Consider the following 19,310-nt stretch of genomic DNA (forward strand, 5'->3'; position numbering starts at 1 on the left):
GTTGATATATCTTGTATTATGTTCACTGACTTTTTCTTTCTGGTTAAAAAGGTTAACTGTTTTCACTGTGGAACATTTAGAAAATATCGATTTGTTTTGTTTAAAAATAGTTAACTATAAGTAAATTATAATTCAGCATTGTAAGACTGAATCCTTTCTGTATATATAGTATTTTCATATTTTTTCTCTACTGTAGACACATTTGGAATTTAATTCCAACTTACATAAATGCATCATAATGACTCTAACTCCATATGATTTTATTATCAGTAAGGATAGATTTTAAAAACATAATCGAAATGTTCACATTTTTGTGATTAATTAATGTGGCAAAAATTTTATTGATGCTTAAATTTGTTTAAACAGAGGCCAGCAATACCGTAGATGTTTTTGAGTGATTTCAAAGATGGTGCAGGAATATACACCTGTATCAATTCTTTAAGTAAGTAAAAGGAGCATCTATAATGTAGCACAATAAATCATGAAAAAGTAAACTGATGCAGGAATTGGCTCTACATGTTTTCGAAGTACTTGTAGATGTGCAGACTGAGTTACAAGAAAAATTCACTTTCTAATAAGACAACTGACATAATTATTTTATAAAAAATATAAAACTGAAGAACATACTTTAAAATAAATATTAAGTACAAGCTTAATGGAAGAGTCTACCATGTAATTAGCAGACAAAATGAGCCACAGCCCACATTTACATACTTAGTTAGAAATAGAAATAGAGTCCCAAGAGATAACCATTTTACTCCTACACAGTTGAGTAGAAAACACTTTAAATATTCCTACATTAAAGTTTACAGAGTCAAGGTGGCTGATGTAGAACAAAAACACTAATGATAAGGAAGAAAAGGTTTTTCCAAAGAAGAACTTCATATGAATTAGATATTAATCGTTAATTACTTCAGACAGCCAAAGTGAAAATTTAGACTTCTTTCTCTGCTGGTGGCCTTATTTCATGTTCTCGCTTTCTAAGCACATTCAATTTTCCTGTTAATCAGTCACAATCACCATGTCTAATCTACCATGGATCTAGATCCTTATCAGATCCTGGCCAATGTAAGTTAGCAATGTAAGGCTTATTTTGTGATCCACTTTGGAGAAGTACATTGTGTTTCTGTTAGATGATTATAAACATGACTTTGAACTTGCAGCCCATGTCAAGATGCATTCTTGAGCTGACTCTGAATCAAATAATTTCTTCCAAATCAAAATATTTCTGTTCGTCAAATGAGGCTCTTATATTCAAATAAAACATGAATTTCCAGAGAATCGCATAATTTTAACCCCTACTAGAAGGGAATTATTCATGGATTTAGGCGGAAACTTTCATAATACCTCTACTCATAGCAGGAAACCCTCTTAGATAAGACACTTGTAAAATAAAAAAGTCACTCACCATTCCGGCTCTCTTCATCAATAGCAACTATGGTAGCTGGTGGTCCTCCCCTAGCTAGTTTGCAATCTAAAGAGAGAAAATAACCAAACATAAGAATTGACTGCAGGGGCACACACATTGAGAAAGAATTCATTGAGATGTATATTAATATTTAAAAAGGAAAATCTTGCAACCTAATTAATATGCATCATGAATACATTTAACATCATATTGTTTAAAAATATGTTATAATAACCACATAGATTCCTTACCACATCAAAGTACAGTCACTTTGTAATCACAAAACTACTCAAATCTTACTGAGAAAACACCAGCAAAGACCACTGGAGAGCAGAAGTCTTTCAGGACAGAGATAACGGGATGGAAATTTAACACAAAGAAATAACATAAAGGGATGACTAACAAGGATAAATTGTAATTAAAGCATCACAACAGCAACAAACATAATTGGACTTCAATTGTGATAAAGGTCTAATTAGAGAGAGTGAATAGAATTTTAATAATGTTCTAAAGAGAATAAAACAAAGACAGACAAGCAATGCTCATGAGGTTGTCTGGGGTTTTAATTTTTGTCATCTTACCCTCATATTGCCAGTCTGGAGTCAAAAGTATAGAGTCATCAATGGAAGCAGATCAGAAAAATGGAAGAAAGAAAGGAAGAAAGAATATATGTATATATTTAGTGAGAGATTTAAAGCTATAAGAAGCATTATACAATAACATTATCTAACGATGAGCTGAAACAGAATATATAAAATCTATCAGATTTTGTACTTCTAATACATATTAATACATTCACTGGATAATACACATCATTAGCATTTTAAAAGCCAGTATAAAAAGACTTCAAAATAACAAAGTAAATCGATACATTTCTTACGAAAAGATAAATACCGAATTGTTTATGAACAGTCTTATCTGTATGCTGAAAAAAACTTTAAGAATAGTGCCTGTCAATCAGCAGCGAAGATTAATTTGTTATTTCAAAATATCCTGCCAGGTATCACATGGTCATGAACATAAAAATAGAATCATGAGCTATAATATCCATGACAAATGAAATGTGAAAGCTTTGCCGGTAGGGTGCCCCATGTCCATCTCCGATACACAGAGTATGCTCCTAGGAATTGAGACTGAGAGGGCCCTGTCATGCAGTTACTCATACATGACACACTCCTGTACAGCAGCGCAAAGTAATTTTGCTTCAAGTTTTCAAAATGCATGTGTTATCTGGAAAATGATTTTCAGGTTTATATATTTCTTTATGAAAATTTTGCCATTTAGTCTCCACATATACATGAATAATTAGGCCTTTGGCAAGCACGTTCTGTATTATAAGGTGTGTACTCTCTCATATGAAGCAAAGAAACTGGAAGATCTACAAACTTTCTTTATACCTGTCAATATTCAAGGAATTGCAAGTCATAACATTTTTAGATCTAAAATATCTCATACTCATTAAGCCTCTTCCCCTCCTTATGTCCTCCTGCAGAGCTCAGCACCACACTATTTGTCATCTCTGGTCTTGATTTAGTTTCCTCACTGATTTCCCAGAAGTCTTGTTCTCATCCTGCATTCATCTATTCCTTTCATGAGAATGATTTTCATGTACCCAAATCAAAAGCAAAATAACGGCACCCTCTGAACAAAAAACCTTACATGTTTCTTTTGGGGAAAAGGAAAAAAAAAAAATCAGAAGAACAAAGTTTCTTCACATGGCCTCAATATCCTTTACTGAGAATTGAGCAACCTGTACTTCAATTACATGAATCCTCTTACCGTTGCTGGAATGCACCTTGTATTTTTAGGAAAATTTTGTTATCAAATTCATTGTTGCCTTTATTTCTGCCCAGCAAATATCTGCTTCTTTTTGTAGAATTAGATATTTCACATAGTTGTACCTAGCGCAAATTAATTTTGATGAAAGCCTTCCAAATTTTTGTGTTACTTGGAAAATAATTTCAACATTTCTTTAATTTTTATAAAATTCTGCCAATTATTATGCACATAGAAGTGAATAGGCTTTAGAAAGCACTATTCTGTATTGTAAGATATGCACTCTCTCATATGTACACACACACATACACACACACACACACACTCATGTCACTGTGTGTCAATGCCATAATATCTACTGAGAATTGATATATATATTTTAGTGTGAATATTGGTAGAAGAATAAATATTTAATCAATATTAATATTCAATCAACATTTAATTCTGCTTAAATCAATATTTAAGCAGAATATAGAAAAATAAAAGAAGGGGGAATTTGGATATAAATATTTTAAAGCCTTTTCCCAGTTTTTTACTATTAACTTCAAGGGTAGGCTTTATGCATCTAAACCAAATAATATCTTCATGTTCCAGCCTTTTCTGACTCTACCTTTCCCATTCTCAAAGTTAATTCTCCAGTCACACCAAACCAAATTTATGTTTGTTTCATCAACTGCTAAAATATACTTTCCGCTCTTCTTCCTCTGGTTAATTTTATCACTCATTCAAGACTCTGCCTAGGCATCACCTGTTCTTGAAAATCTTTCTCCTTGTCATTCTAGATTAAATGCTCATTATCTGTATTCCTGCAATACGCACTATATCCCATTGGACTGACTGCCTCACTGGCAAAATACTAATGTGTCTTTCTTCTTCACAAGAGCTCCTTCAGACCAAGCCTGCATCATACTCATCTTGGTAATCTCAGAACCTGATACTGGACTTGTAAGAATGTTGACTTTTTATAAACTGTAGTCTGCCAAGCTAAAAACTTCCATTAAAACCACTCCATAAGAGCTGCTCAGAAGGCTCTGTCCTCACTAACCCCTCAATAGCAGAAACAGCCCAGAAGAAGATGATTAACTACATTTCCTCCTGCTAGAAAACCCTTAGATAGATACATCCCACTAAGCTTTATTCTTCCACTAGGTTTCAAATCCTCCCCAATCAAACATTTTTTAATTTACTACAGATACTTCTGGATAAATATAAAAATAATTTAAACTATGTGTGTGTGTGTGTGTGTGTGTATATATATATATGTATATATATATATGTATATATATATATGTATATATATATATATAATTGCACTTTAGATTCTGGGGTACATGTGCAGATCATGCAGGATTGTTGCATACGCACATACATGGCAATGTGGTTTGCTGCCTCCATCCCCCTGTCACCTTTATCTGGCATTTCTCCCCATGTTATCCTTCCCCAACCTCCCTAACCCCGCTGTCCCTCCCCTAGCAACCCCCCGCAACAGACCCCAGTGTGTGATCCTCCCTTCCATGTGTCCATGTGTTCTCATTGTTCAACACCCGCATATGAGAACATGCAGTGTTTGATTTTCTGTTCTTGTCTCATTTTGCTTAGAATGATGGTTTCCAGATTCATCCACGTCCCTACAAAGAACACACACTCGTTTTTTTATGGCTGCATAGTATTCCATGGTGTATATGTGCCACACGTTCCCTGTCCAGTTTGTCATCGATGGGCATTTAGGTTGGTTCCAGGTCTTTGCTATTGTGAACAGTGCCACAATGAACATACATGCGCATGTGTCTTTATAACAGAACAATTTATAATGCTTTGGATATATACCCAGTAATGAGATTGCTATGTCAAATGGAATTTCTATTTCTAGGTCCTTGAGGAATCACTACACTGTCTTCCACGATGGTTGAACTAATTTATACTCCCTCCAACAGTGTAAATGTGTTCCTATTTCTCCACATCTTCTCCAGCGTCTGTTGCCTCCTGATTTTTTTAATGATGGCCATTCTAACTGGCATGAGATGGTATCTCAGTGTGGTTTTGAATACAAAAGGAGAAGAGGTCAGCCAGACACATAATACATAATCTACTAATAACATTGTTCATAACAAAGTGTTTTAAAATGATGCATTCATGAAAGTATAATTAATTAATTTTGAAGTGCACAAAAGCATTTTTAATAAGGATAAGTATATTTAGAATTGTCTTAAAAAGAAAGTAATTTGGGATGTAATCGCCAAGGATATACTATGTATGCAAAATATCCAAATGTAAATCAAAGGGAAGGCTAGAAAGCAATTTGGAGGATGGGGAGATTTTACTCTATGGTCTGTAGATCATCTATCTGCTACAGGAAATTCAGGTTAGCTGCTGATACCTGTATCTTGGAAATGGACCTCCTTAATCTATTCAATTTCACCCTTGACTGTTCTGGTTAAATCACCAATTCATTGTTTTTCATGCCTAAAGTTTCTAACCTCTTAGGCCTCTACTCATTTTCCATATCCAATTTATTGTAAAGTACAGGATATGAATACCAATACCTGAATGCTCAGTGTGGCTTATTTCTGCAAATTTGTCATAATGCTAAAAATAAACCATATATTTAAATATATTCATATGCATTAGATGGGATTTAAAATCCAAAGAGACAAATTAAAAAGACAATTGCTGATCTCACAGATACTAAACCTGTGATGCTCTGTTTTCAATGTAGCCTGAATTTTAAGAGCATTTTACAGACAGGTCAGACAAAGGCAATAATGTAGGATTTTCCAAATATGCTCATTCCTTAACAATGAGAAGGAGCAGCCAGGAATTAAAATTCCCACTGTTGCCTTTTCCCAAAATGTTCTTTTAAGGTTGATCAACTTCTTTTCAATAAAATTTTGAAACTATTTACTTTTAAAAATATATTAGCATAGTAACAGCCCTGATATGTTAATAACTTGTATACTGAATTTCCTACCCAGATTTCTCTTCTGAGCCTGGGTCCGTGTGCACAGTCAACTTCTGTACTTGAAATTTCAAAGTTGTCTTAAGCACAGCACTCCAAATTACATCCCAGTTGCTATCATAGTCCAATAGGGACATTTTGGTGCAGAACTGTACCATTCACTGAAATAATATATAATGGAAATGTCCATTATATATAATTAAATATAATGTAAAATATAAATTATTAATAATATATTAACAATTGACATTTCAATATTTAATAGTGGACATTATATATTAAAGATAATGTAAAATATAAATTATTATTAATATATTATTTAATTATACTTAATGGACATTTTCATATTATTTCAGTGAATGGCACAATTCTGCACCAAAATGTCCATATTATTATATATAATATAAAAAACACCAAATATATATAATATATAAACACCAAAATGTTCATATTATTTATATATAAATGTCCATTATATATTAATAATATATTATTAAATGTGTAATATATAATGGAAATGTCCACTCAATATTATTAATATATAATGGAAATAATAATATATAATGGACGTTTCCATTATGTATCATTTCAGTGAATGGCACAATTCTGCACCAAGCCGCATAAGCCAGAAACCAAGACGTCACATTTCTCTTTACCCATCTTTCTAGCATTCCAAAATGCATTGATCATTAAGTCTTGAATTTAATTTTTAAAGAAAACATGTCATATCCACCCAATGCTCTCAGCATGCATCGGTAGCAGGCTAATCCTCTCTCCTACCTCATCAAATAGGTTTTCCTAACTACTCTCCTTACAGTCAATCTTGTCCTTACTTGACTTTAATTTTCTATCTTTAAGCAGAGTAATCGTTATAAAAAACTTGCTTTTTTAAAACTATAATTTACAATTTATTTTAGGTTATAAGCTAAAATATTTTGGCAAACTACAGCTCAACACAAATATGACTCTCGAATGAAAACCAACATATTTTTATGTGACCTACAAAGTCCTGCACAATATGGCCTTCTTCTCTCTCCAGTCTCATCTATTTCCATGTTCCTATTTTCTCAAAGCAAAATAGTTTTTGATCCCTTGACTAGGTAAGGTTACCCAATATATACTTTCATAACTCTGCCCCATAATATCAATTTATGATTATTTGATTTTTCACAGAAAGAAAACTCAGTGATAACACCAACTTTGTTTCTATTCCTCATGGTTATGTCCCCAGGGCAGATTTTTCTGGCACACTGTCGATACCAAGCAATTGTTTATTGAATGCAAGATGGAAGGGCCTCAATCAAATTTGTAACAATGAAATTAAAACAATACTCTGTAAATTAATTTCCTTTTTTTTTAAACTTTTCAAATGTCTTTCTCAAATCCAAGTACAGCTAGTCCTTGAGATGACATTGTTTTACTCAATGTCATTTCACTGTAACAATGACAAAAAAAATTTAAAAAAAAATGATTTCAGGCCTGCATCACAATCTATGTGGAGTTTGCAACGTCTCCCCAAATCTGTGTGGGTTTTCTCTGGGTACTCTTGTTTCCTCCCCACGTCTCAAAGATGTGCAGGCTACATTCATTGGCATAGCTACATGTTACCAGCGTGACTGACTGTGTGTGTGTGTGTGTGTGTGTGTGTGTGTGTGTGTGTGTGTGTCCCTGAGAAGGAATGGTGTCCTGTCCAGGATGGGTTCTTGCCTTAGGCCCTGAATACTGTGCTAGTAGGCTCCTTGACAGTAGGCTCTGAACTGGAACAGATTAAATAAATAATTATCTAACTTGTTTGTAAAAACCTTTTTTAGTATACTTTAAGTTCTGGGGTACATGTGCAGATCATGCAGGATTGTTACATAGGTCTACACATGCCATGGTGGTTTGCTGTATCCCCTGTCATCTACTTTAGATATTTCTCCTAATGCTATCCCTCCCCAGTCCCCCTACCCCCTGCTATCTCCCCTCTAACTACCCCAACCCCCTAAACAGGCCTGGGTATGTGATGTTCCCATCCATGTTCACATAAACAGACCCAGAGACAAAAATCACATGATTATCTCAATAGATGCAGAAAAGGCCTTTGACAAAATTCAAAAGCACTTTATACTAAAAGCTCTCAATATACTAGGTATCCATGGAATGTAGCTCAAAATAATAAAAACTATTTATGACAATCCGACAGCCAATATCATACTGAATGGGCAAAAACTGGAAGTATTACCTTTGTAACTGGCACAAACAACAGTGCCCTCTCTCACCACTTCTATTCAACTAGTATTGGAAGTTCTGGCCAGAGCAATCAGGCAAGAAAAAGAAAGAGTCAATTAGGAAAACAGAAGTCCAGTTGTCGCTATTTGCAGACGACATGATTGTATATTTAGAAGACACCACTGTCTCATGTCAAAATCTCCATAAGCTGATAAGCAACTTCAGCAAAGCCTCAGGATACAAAATTAATGTGCAAAAATCACAAACATTCCTATACACCAATAACAGACAGAGAGCCAAATCATGAGCTAACCCCCATTCACAATTGCTACAATGAGAACAAAATACCTAGGAATATGACTAACAAGGTATTTGAAGGACCTCTTCAAGGATTACTATAAACCACTGTTCAAGGAAATAAGAGAGGACACAAACAGATGAAAAACATTCCATACTCATGGTTAAGAAGACTTAATATCTTGAAAATGACCATAGTGCCAAAAGTAATTTATAGATTCAATGTAATCCCTATCAAGCTACCTTTGACCTTCTTCACAGAACTGGAGAAATCCACCTTAAACTTCATATGGAATAAAAAAAAAAAAGCCCACATAGCCAAGATATGCTTAAGGAAAAAAAAAAAAAAAAAACAAAGCAAAACAAAACAAAAAAACAAAGCTGGGGGCATCACACTACCTGACTTCAAACTACACTACAAGGCTACAGTAATCAAAACTGCATGGTACTGGTACCAAAACAGAAATATAGACAAATAGTACAGAACAGAGACCTTGGAAGCAATGCCCCACATCTATTACCATCTGATCTTTGACAAACCTGACAAAATCAAGCAATGGGGAAAGGATTCCCTATTTCATAAATGGTGTTGGGAAAACTGGCTAGCCATATGCAGAAAGCTGAAACTGGACCCCTTTTTTACACCTGATACAAAAATTAACTCCAGATGGATAAAATATTTAAACGTAAGACCTAATAACATAAAAACCCTAGAAGAAAACCTAGGCAACACCATTCAGGAAGTAGGCATAGGCAAGGATTTCATGACTAAAACACGAAAAGCAACGGCAACAAGAGCCAAAATAGACCAATGGGATCTAATTAAACTTAAGAGATTCTGCACAGCAAAGGAAGCTACTATTAGAGTAAACCAGCAACCAACAGAATGGGAGAAAAATTTTTGCAATGTATCCATCTGACAAACGGCCAATATCCAGAATCCCTTAAACAAATTACAAGAAAAAATCAATCCCATCAAAAAGCGGTTGAAGGTTATGAACAGACACTTCACAAAAGAAGACATTTATGCAGCCAACAAACATATGAAAAAAAGGTTCATCATCACCGGTCATTAGAGAAATGCAAATCAAAACCACATTGAGATACAATCTCATGCCAGTTAGAACAGCAATCATTAAAAAAATCTGGAGACAACAGATGCTGGAGAGGATGTTGAGACACAGGAACACTTTTTCACTGTTGGTGGGAGTGTAAATTAGTTGAACCATTGTGGAAGACAGTGTGGTGATTCCTCAAGGATCTAGAACCAGAAACTCCATTTGACCCAGCAATCCCATTACTGGGTATATATCCAAAGGATTATAAATTGTTCTATTATAAAGACACATGCACACGTATATTCCTTGTTGCACTGTATACAACAGCAAAGACTTGGAACCAGCCCAAATGTCCATCAATAATAGGCTGAATAACAAAAATGTGGTATATATACACCATGGAATACTATGCAGCCATAAAAAAGGATGAGTTCATGTCCTTTGCAGGGACATGGATGAAGCTGGAAACCATCAATCTTGTTTGTTTTGCTTAACCTTTCTTAAACGCATGTATAGCTCACATTTATTTCAATATTTAATAAAAGAAATATTTTGGTCTTATTTAGAAGCGTGGTGATGTTTTTGTAAACATAACTATGCCACTGGAACTTGTGTATATTTTGTTTAGCCTATATTAAAATTGGTTTCATTGCATATCATTTCATTTGAAGTCTCAATTTCCAAGAACTTACAGACAATATTAACTGAATACTTACTATAATGAGGATAAAATGGACAAATATTTTGTCTAAAGATAAGGTCATCAGTGCTATAACAGAAGATCTGAAAGGCTACCTTTAAAGTAAGAAAGGTGCAGATAATTCTGCAATAAGTTGAGGTTATTTGGAACAAGTTATGAAAGATTAGAGAGAGCTCACAATAATAAAGAGTAATAAAAAATAGGAGAAAATGTTCACTTGCTTCTAATTGTCTATATTTTTTATTAGAATTCCAAACTGTTTTATGATTTTACCAAATTGTATCTTAAAGGAATAAAACTAAGAAATTTCTAATACTAAAGTTTAAATTATAATAAAGATCCACAGACTGTTTATCATCTTAGAATTTTTAAGCTATTTCTTTACTAGCTGCCTATAATCATCAGTGAACTTTGTGGCATCTAATAGAGTATTTGAATTAACATAATCATTTAATTTATTTGCTGAATTAGGAAATATCTTCCTCTTTGGCAAATTAATAAAATGAATAATCCATCAAATCCTTAGCTTTAACCATTTCAAATCTTTAGGGGAGTGTTTTAAAATGTTAAATAAATGGACTTCCAATACATTATAGTGATTATGAACATGTGCTTTGGAGTCTCAAAACCTAAGTTCAAATCCTGACTTTGGCTCTAAATAGTTGTAATATTGGACAAACTATTAACAACTTCTATTTCATCAATGAGGATAACAGTAGGTACAACTAACTCATATTTTTACAACTAGGATAAAATGAGAAATTCTATGGTAATTTCTTAAAAGAATGTCTGGCAAAACTTACAGGCAGAATGGACATAATTACTTTTTATAGCATCCTTATTTTCATGAGGAATATATTTAAATAAAATGTTTATTCTATTTTTTCCTTTGATCCAAAGACTGATAGTAAATAAATCCTTAGTTCTCACAAATATCCAGTGCAGGCAGATCTTAGTTATGCATGGAATTGCGAAATGTATTCTTATTAAGAATACAAGTAATTACATGAAATATCACTGATGGTCTGTAGGGACAAAAGTTTGCTTGAATTCCTATCCCAGATACCAAGGTAAATACACTCTCATGGATTAAATTTACTAGAGAAAAATAGACTCCTTGAATTTGAAGCTTAAAAAAGGTAATGGGGTTCTCACAGTCTTCTGCTGGTCCCAGTATGCCCTGAAATGTGTTGGTGAGATTCCACAGAAAGATCAAGGAAGAATTGCAGATTTTGTGAAAGCTTTATTTCTGTCAACATTTCTCTATTATAAGTTTGGTTATTCAGAGTAATCTAGTCTCTTTTGCGCATGTGTTTTCTTTTTCTCACACACACACACACACACACACACACACACACACACACACACTCTCTCTCTCTTTCTCTCTCACTCTCTCTCCCCTCTCTCTGAATCAATTGCTAAGTTCAAAGCAATTTGGCCTCTCAAAGAGGGTACTGTGTTCTCTTTAAATTTGCTACACAGGCATTCTGTTTTCAATTTGCATGTCAAAAGCAGCAGCAGAGAGACTTTTCTCATTTTTCCTGTTAATCTTTCATATATTTATTTTCAGGAAACACACAAGTGAAATCTTAAGATAGATACTCGTTTTACATTTTGACCGCTTCAACCAAAAGAAAAAGTTTGATCTTGAAATTTATAAAATCAATGGAACAATAATATAAGTTGTATGGTCCAAAGTTACAGTCCACAAAGTAATGGAAAAAGATAATGACAACAAAAGCAAAGTAAACTGAGTAAACTTAAGGATATAGCAAGTAATTCAGTTTCAATTTAAGAACTGGAAATTCTACTTGTGCTTACTCGCTTGACATTATCATTTTCAGATTTCAGATTTTACCATGAAGGGAGCAAATAATATTTTATGTACTTCAGTGACATTATTAATTGAATTATAAAATTTGATGAAGGCTTTCCAACATTTCTAGTAATTTCCACCAAATTTATTCATGGTAATTACTCAATATCATTGTTTATGTCCGAACAATTTACTGTAGAGACCATAGCTCCCTCAATCTGTACTTTTTAAAAAACAAATTCCAATTTATTTCAATTTATTCTAACTAGTCTATCAACAACGGCAGACTTGCACATAAACAGCATTTGGTCAGAGACAAGAGGCTCATACGTATTCTAAAGAAGTTTAAGAATCTAAGCATTAATACTAAAATATAGTAAGTCAGGGGCTTTCGGAAAAAGGCAGGTTAGGAAATAAATTGTCAGTAGAAGTCTGCTCCAAAGATGAAGTATACAATTTTAAGATTATTTTTTGTTGACTGAAGATATTATTGTACTTTCCTTATCTTGTAGTTTTATGTAAATATATTGTCAAATCATGTTAGTCTTTGTATTCATACATAATTCTCTTACATTTAATTCATGCCACATCAGTTAGAAACTGTTTAGGTTTTTCTTCAGTTGTGGTTTACAATTCTTTTCTTGTCTAAACTTCCAGCAAGCAACCATGATTCCATTTGAGGAATTTAAGATGAATACAATTATTCTGGTCCAAGATGTCATATTACCACTGACATCAAAAGACGCCATAGGACGTTGCGGTTTAGAACACAGTCTGTGAGACAGACGGCCTAGATTCAATTCTAGTCACATTTAACACCTTGCTTACTCTTAGGATCTTTGAAAGTCAATTAAATTCTCTGTAGCTCAGTTGCTTTATTTGGAAAACAGATGTAGTTTTAGAGAGTAGTGCCTGGCATATAGAAATGCTTTCTATGTTACTGTGAGGTAAAGTTTTATTCTAACCAAATGAGCGAATCACTTAAAATAACATGTCTACATTTTAAAAAGCAATGACTGTCACATTAAAAAAAGAATATTTCAGTAGCAGTTTCTTACATTTTTAACACTCAGAGGAAAGCCATATTTTATTAATAGATCAAATAAGAAATGAGGCATATGTCAACTTTTTAAAAATAATTTCAAATTTTATATTTAGGACGTATATAACATGCAGGTTTGTTATCTGGGTATACTGTGAGTTTCAGAATATGACAGAATTCATCACCAGGTAATGAGCATATCACTCAATAGTTAGTTTCTAAATGCTTGTCCCCCTTCCATCCTCTCCCCTTTTCTAAATCCCCAGTGTCTATTATTGTCATCTTTATGTCCATGGCTATGCAATTTTAGCTGCCACATATAAGTAAGAACATGAATTATTTGGTATTCTGTTCCTGTGTTAACTTTCTTAGGACGACAGCCCATAATTGAATCCATGCTGCCGCAAAGGACATCATTTCATTCTGTTTTTACGGCTCAATAGAATTCTACGGTGCATGTATACCACCTTTTCCTTATCCAGTTCACTGTTGATTGGCACTTAGGTTGAATCCATGTCTTTGCTATTGTGTATAGTACTGCAATGAACATACCAGTGCATGTAACTTTTTGGTAGAACAATTTGTTTTCTTTTAGATATATAATCAGTAATAGGATTGTGGGTCTAACGGTACACCGAAGAGCTGGTACCGAGTCTACTAAAACTGTTCCAAAATATTAAGGAGGAGAGGCTCCTCCCAACCCATTCTACAATGCCAGCATCACCCTGATACCAAAACCTGTCAAAGACACAAGGAAAAAAAGAAAACTACAGATTAATATTCCTGATGAAAATAGATGCAAAAATCTTCAAAAATACTTTCAAACCAAATAAAGCTGCACATAAAAAAATTTAATCTACCATTATCAAGTAGGCTTCATTCCTAGGTTGCAAGTTTGGTTCAACATATACAATTTAATAAATGTGATTTATCACATATACAAAATTAAAACCAAAAGCCATAAGGTTTTTGAGAAATTTCTGAACTGATTTCCACAGTGGCTGAACTAATTTACATTCCCATCAAGAATATACAAGCATTTCTTTTTCTTCACAGCATCACCAGCATCTATTTTTTTTTTTTTGACTTAATAGCATTTTGATTAGTGTGACATAGTATCTCATGGTGGTTTTGATTTGCATTTCTCTGATGATTAGCAATGTTGAGTATTTATTCACATTTATTGTCTACTTGTATGTGGCCTTTTGAGAGATGTCTGTTCATGCCTTTTGCCAGTTTTTCAATGGGGCTATTTGGTTTGTGCCTGTTAAATTGTTTACGTTTCTCATAGATTCTAGATATTAGACCTTTGCAGGTACATAGTTTGAAAATATTTTCTACCATTTTGAAGGTTGCCTTTTTACCTCTGTTGATAGGCTTTATTGTTGAGCAAAAGCTCTTTAGTTTAAAAAAGTCACACTCGAAAATTTTTTTATTTGTTTCAATTGCTTTTGGGGATTTAGTCATAAATTCTTTGCAAATGCAAATGTCAATAATAGTGTTTGCCAGGCTTCCTTTTAAGATCCTTATAGTTTAAGGTCTTACACTTAAAATTTTAATGCATGTTAAGATATTTTTTGTAGATGGGTAAAGTAAAGGTCCAGTTTAATTCTGTATACAGCTAGCCAGTTAACTCAGCACCATTTGTTGAATAGGGGATCCTTTCCCCATTCCTTATTTTTGTTAATTTTGTCAAAAATCAGATGATTGTAGGTGTGTGGCTTTCTTCCTGGATTCTCTTTTTTGTTTCTTTGGTCTATGTGTTAATTTTTGTACCAATACCATGTTTGGTTACGAGTACTATAGCCTTATAGTGTAGCTGGAAAACAGCTTTGCTCTTTTTGCCTAGGATTGTGACATGGTTGGAACTTGTGTCCCCATCCAAATCTCATGTCAAATTATAATCTCCAATGTTGGCGGAGAAGCTGCTGGGTTGTAACTGGATCATGGGCGCAGGATTCACCTTTGCTCTTCTCATGATAGTGAGTGAATTCTCACAAGATCTGGTTGTTTAAAAGTGTGCAGGCCCTTTTAAAGTGAGCACGGTGGCTTACGTCTATAATCTCAGCACTTTGGGAGGTTCAGGTGGGCAGATCACGATCTCAGAAGTTTGAGACCAGCCTGACCAACATGGTGAAACCCCGTCTCTACAAAAAATACAAAAATTAGCTGGGCGTGGTTGTGCAATTCTATAATCCCAGCTACTCAGGAGGCAGAGGCAGGAGAATCGCTTGAACCCAGGAGGCAGAGGTTTTGGTGAGCTGAGATGGTGCCATTGTGCTCCAGCCTGGGTGACAAAGAGAATCTCCATCTCAAAAAAAATAAAATAAAATAAAATAAAATAAATGTGCATAGTGCCTCCCCCTTCATTTTCTTTCTCCTATTCTGACTGTGTTCCCAGCTGTGCTTCCTTGTACAGCCTGTGGAACTATAAGCCAAATAAACCTCTTTTCTTTATACATTATCCAGTTTCAGGTAGTTATTTATAACAATGCAAGAATGGACTAGTACAGATTGCTTTGTCTATTTGGACTCTTATGTTCCATATGAATTTCAGAATTTTTCTAATTCTGTGAAAAATGGCATTGGCAGTTTAATAGAAATAGCATTGAATCTCTTGATTGCTTTGGAGATTATGGACATTTTAACAATATTCACTCTTCCAGTCAATGAGTATAAAATGCTTTTCCATTTGTCTATGTTACCTATGATTTCTTTCAGCAGTGTGTATTTCTCCTTATAGAGGCCTTTCACCTTTTATCTAGAAGCCCCACTTCAAAAGCACAGAGTGATGAGTTGGATAAAATAACACCACCGTCTATCTGGTATCTTCAAGAAACCCTTCTTATGTGTAATGACCCCCACAGGCTCAAAGTAAAGGGCTGGAGAAAGATCTATAATGCAAAAGGAAAACCAAATGGAACAAGGTTCACTATTGTATCAAATAAAAGACCTTTTAAACCAACAATAAAAAAAAGAACAAAGAAGGGCATTACATAATGATTGAAGGTTCAAGTCAAAAAGAAGACAATTATGCTGAAAATGTGTACACACACACACACACATACACACATGCACACACAGATATATATGCACGATATTAGAGCATCCAAATTCAGGACACAAGTACTTCTAAACCTACAGGAAGACTGACATAGCACACAATGATAGTGGGGTCTTCAATGCCGCACTGGTAGCATTAGACAAATCATCGAGGCAGAAAACTGCAAAAACTCTGGATTTAAATTTGACACTTGACAAATTGGGCCTTATTGATGTCTACAGAACACTCCATTTATCAACCACAGAATATACGTCCTCTCATCTGCACACAGAATATACTCTAAGATCAACCATATGGTTGGCCATAAAGCAAGTTGCAAAAAATTCTAAAGAAGGTCTTGTCATAAATCAAGTCACAAAAAAATTGAAGTCATACAAACCACATACCAACCACTGTGGAATTAAAATAGAAATCTATAATGAGAAGATACCTCCAAAGCGTACAACTATATGAAAATTAAGCAACATATGATAATCCCAATAGATTCAGTAAAAGATTTCAATAAAATCCAACATCACTTTGTGATATAAATCCTCAGCAACCTCTGTATCAAGGGAACATATCTCAAAATAAGAGGAACCATACATTACACACATACAGCTAACATTATACTAAATGGGTAAAAACAGGAACCATTCCCCTTAAGCACTGGACTAAGACAAGGATACTATTCTCACCACTTCTATTCAGTACTAGAAGTCCTACATAGAGCATTCAGGCAAGAGAAAGTAATAAAATATATCCAAATAGAAAACCAAAGAAGTCAAACTACCCCTTCAATAGCTAGAAAACCCTAACAATATCATCAAAAGAGTCCTGAAACTGATAAACGGCTTCAGTTAAGTTTCAGGATACAAAATCAATCTATAAAAATACATTAACAGTTTTGGTTGGGCCCAATGGCTCATGCCTATAATCCCTGCACTTTGGGATGCCGAGGTGGGCAGATCACAAGGTCAAGAGATCGAGAACATCCTGGTCAACATGGTGAAACACTGTCTCTACCAAAAATACAAAATTTAGCTGGTCATGGTGGTGAATGCCTGTAGTCTCAGCTACTTGGGAGGCTGAAGAAAGGGAATCACTTGAACCTGGGAGGTGGTAGTCGCTGTGAGCCGAGACTAGGCCATGGCACTCCAGCCTGGTGAGAGAGTGTGACTCCGTCTCAAAAAAAAAAAAAAAATCTATCTATCTATATATCTATATCTATATACACACATACATATATATATAAACATTTTTGATGTGCATTTAACATACTGAAATTGTGACAACACATTTCAGTATATTACCACCAATTAAGTTATATAGCAATAATAGAAGCATACTTCTTTTTAAAATTATCTGAGGAAAATTAATAAACTAAAAATAACTAGTTTTTGATACATATGGTAGACAGTATACACCTTCTAAAAGCTCTTTTTAAGATCTGTTATTCTAAAATCTTTCCAAAAGAACTTTTCTGTTGTTAGCTTGTTCTACATTATCCAATTTGTCGTTGTGTTTTATAATCGAAACATAAAGGAGAAACAAAAGGATAAGTATTTATGTTCATGTGAAAGACAAAATTATTCATCACTTTATGAAAAGCAGTTTTTATATCCATCTTGTTTCTGAAAGTGAATTTATTTTTTCTATATTCTTAATGAGGAGGCTCAGAGGGACTTCTTAATCATGATTCTTACTAAGATACTCAACAAGGTCAAAAGATAAGAGCTGCAGGATCAACGTCACTGTTTACAATTACATTCTGCCAACAGAGAGTTTCTTAGTAAGTCTTTGTTTACACAGTACTTTGACTACTAAATAAAATTCTTAGCCACAAGACAGTATGTGAACCTAACCTGTAGTAAAAAAGCAAACTCTATGAATTAATTTATGAAACAAAAAATTATAAGCATTTAATTATTCATTAAAGAACATATCCATGTAAGCATTTCCATAATTTTCCAGTTGTTATATATGTTAGTATGAAATAGACATGCCACATTTACAAGATATGGGATGCTGAAGTAGTTTTCCTACTTACATGAAGTAATATAGGCTTATATTTCTGGAACTTTAGAAGACTGTGCTAATATTTAAGTCTCTGTTTTAGCATCTAGGAGATAACTATTTTCACCTGTGGGTGATGCAGGGAAGTTGTCAGACATAGCAGGAAAAAGTACTTTGTATCACTGACTGGTAGAGAAAGTTTATATATTTGAGTTCATACAGGTAACTAGAAATTAAGAAGTATTTTTCATTGTCTTATTTTTTTATTCCCTGTTGCCATGAAGCGAGTTAGGGCTGAGGTTCTCTATGAAAGGGGAATATCCGAGTGTGGAATGAGTAGGCAATATGGCTGAGAGTTAGAAGAAGATTCTGAAAAAATAACAAAAGGCATAAAGCAAATATTTTCTACTTTTTCCATATATCACATGTTGCTTTCTCAGAAATTTCTCTGCTACAAATACACCTGGTAACAGCTTCCTTAGATCCATAGAGCCAAAGTCATTATAGAGAAACTCGCCAGAGGGAGGAGGTAGAATTTGATCAGGGTAGTTGAAGGAGAGCTGGGCTTTCCCTCCTGTGAGTAGCCCAACTGCAAGGGAAACACATTTCCCTTCTGGATCCCCATTGGGTGAAGCTACTTCCACTCAATAAAACTTTACAGTCATTCTCCAAGCCCACATGTGATCCAATTCTTCAAGTACATCAAGGCAAGAAATACTGGGATACAGACATTCCTTTGTCCTTGTGATAAAGAAGGAGGTCTAATAGAGCTGGTTAACACAAGCCACCTGTAGAAGGCAAACTAAAGGAGCACCCTGTAACACATGCCTACTGGGGCTGAAGCTGTAAACATTCACCCTTAGACACTGCCCTGGGGCCAGAGCCCCACAGCCCGCCCATCTGTATGCTCCCCTAGAGGTTAGAGCAGCAGGGCAATGAGGAATCTATCCATACCCCCAACACACACCCTGCGAGGGTGACAAGGGA

General features: G+C 34.4%; 1 protein-coding gene across 10 annotated transcripts in view; it reads right to left on the reverse strand.

Moving 5' to 3' along the window:
- Window positions 1-19,310, reverse strand: part of PCDH15 (protocadherin related 15) — an 819,037-nt gene that overhangs the window by 678,535 nt on the left and 121,192 nt on the right. For 5 of the 10 annotated variants that reach the window (XM_032245633.1, XM_032245635.1, XM_032245637.1 and 2 more), the window contains exons 2-3: window positions 1,990-2,004; window positions 1,409-1,474 (exon numbers count right to left, since the gene is read on the reverse strand). In XM_032245633.1, coding sequence (XP_032101524.1) covers window positions 1,409-1,474; window positions 1,990-2,004 — 81 coding nt within the window. The remainder of the gene's footprint in view (window positions 1-1,408; window positions 1,475-1,989; window positions 2,005-19,310) is intronic. The other 5 variants (XM_032245634.1, XM_032245636.1, XM_032245638.1 and 2 more) reach the window with 1 other exon arrangement.

This window comes from Sapajus apella, unplaced genomic scaffold (genome assembly GCF_009761245.1).
Source record: "Sapajus apella isolate SASKATOON/1434 unplaced genomic scaffold, GSC_monkey_1.0 scaffold58, whole genome shotgun sequence".
Classification (NCBI taxonomy): Eukaryota; Metazoa; Chordata; class Mammalia; order Primates; family Cebidae; genus Sapajus; species Sapajus apella.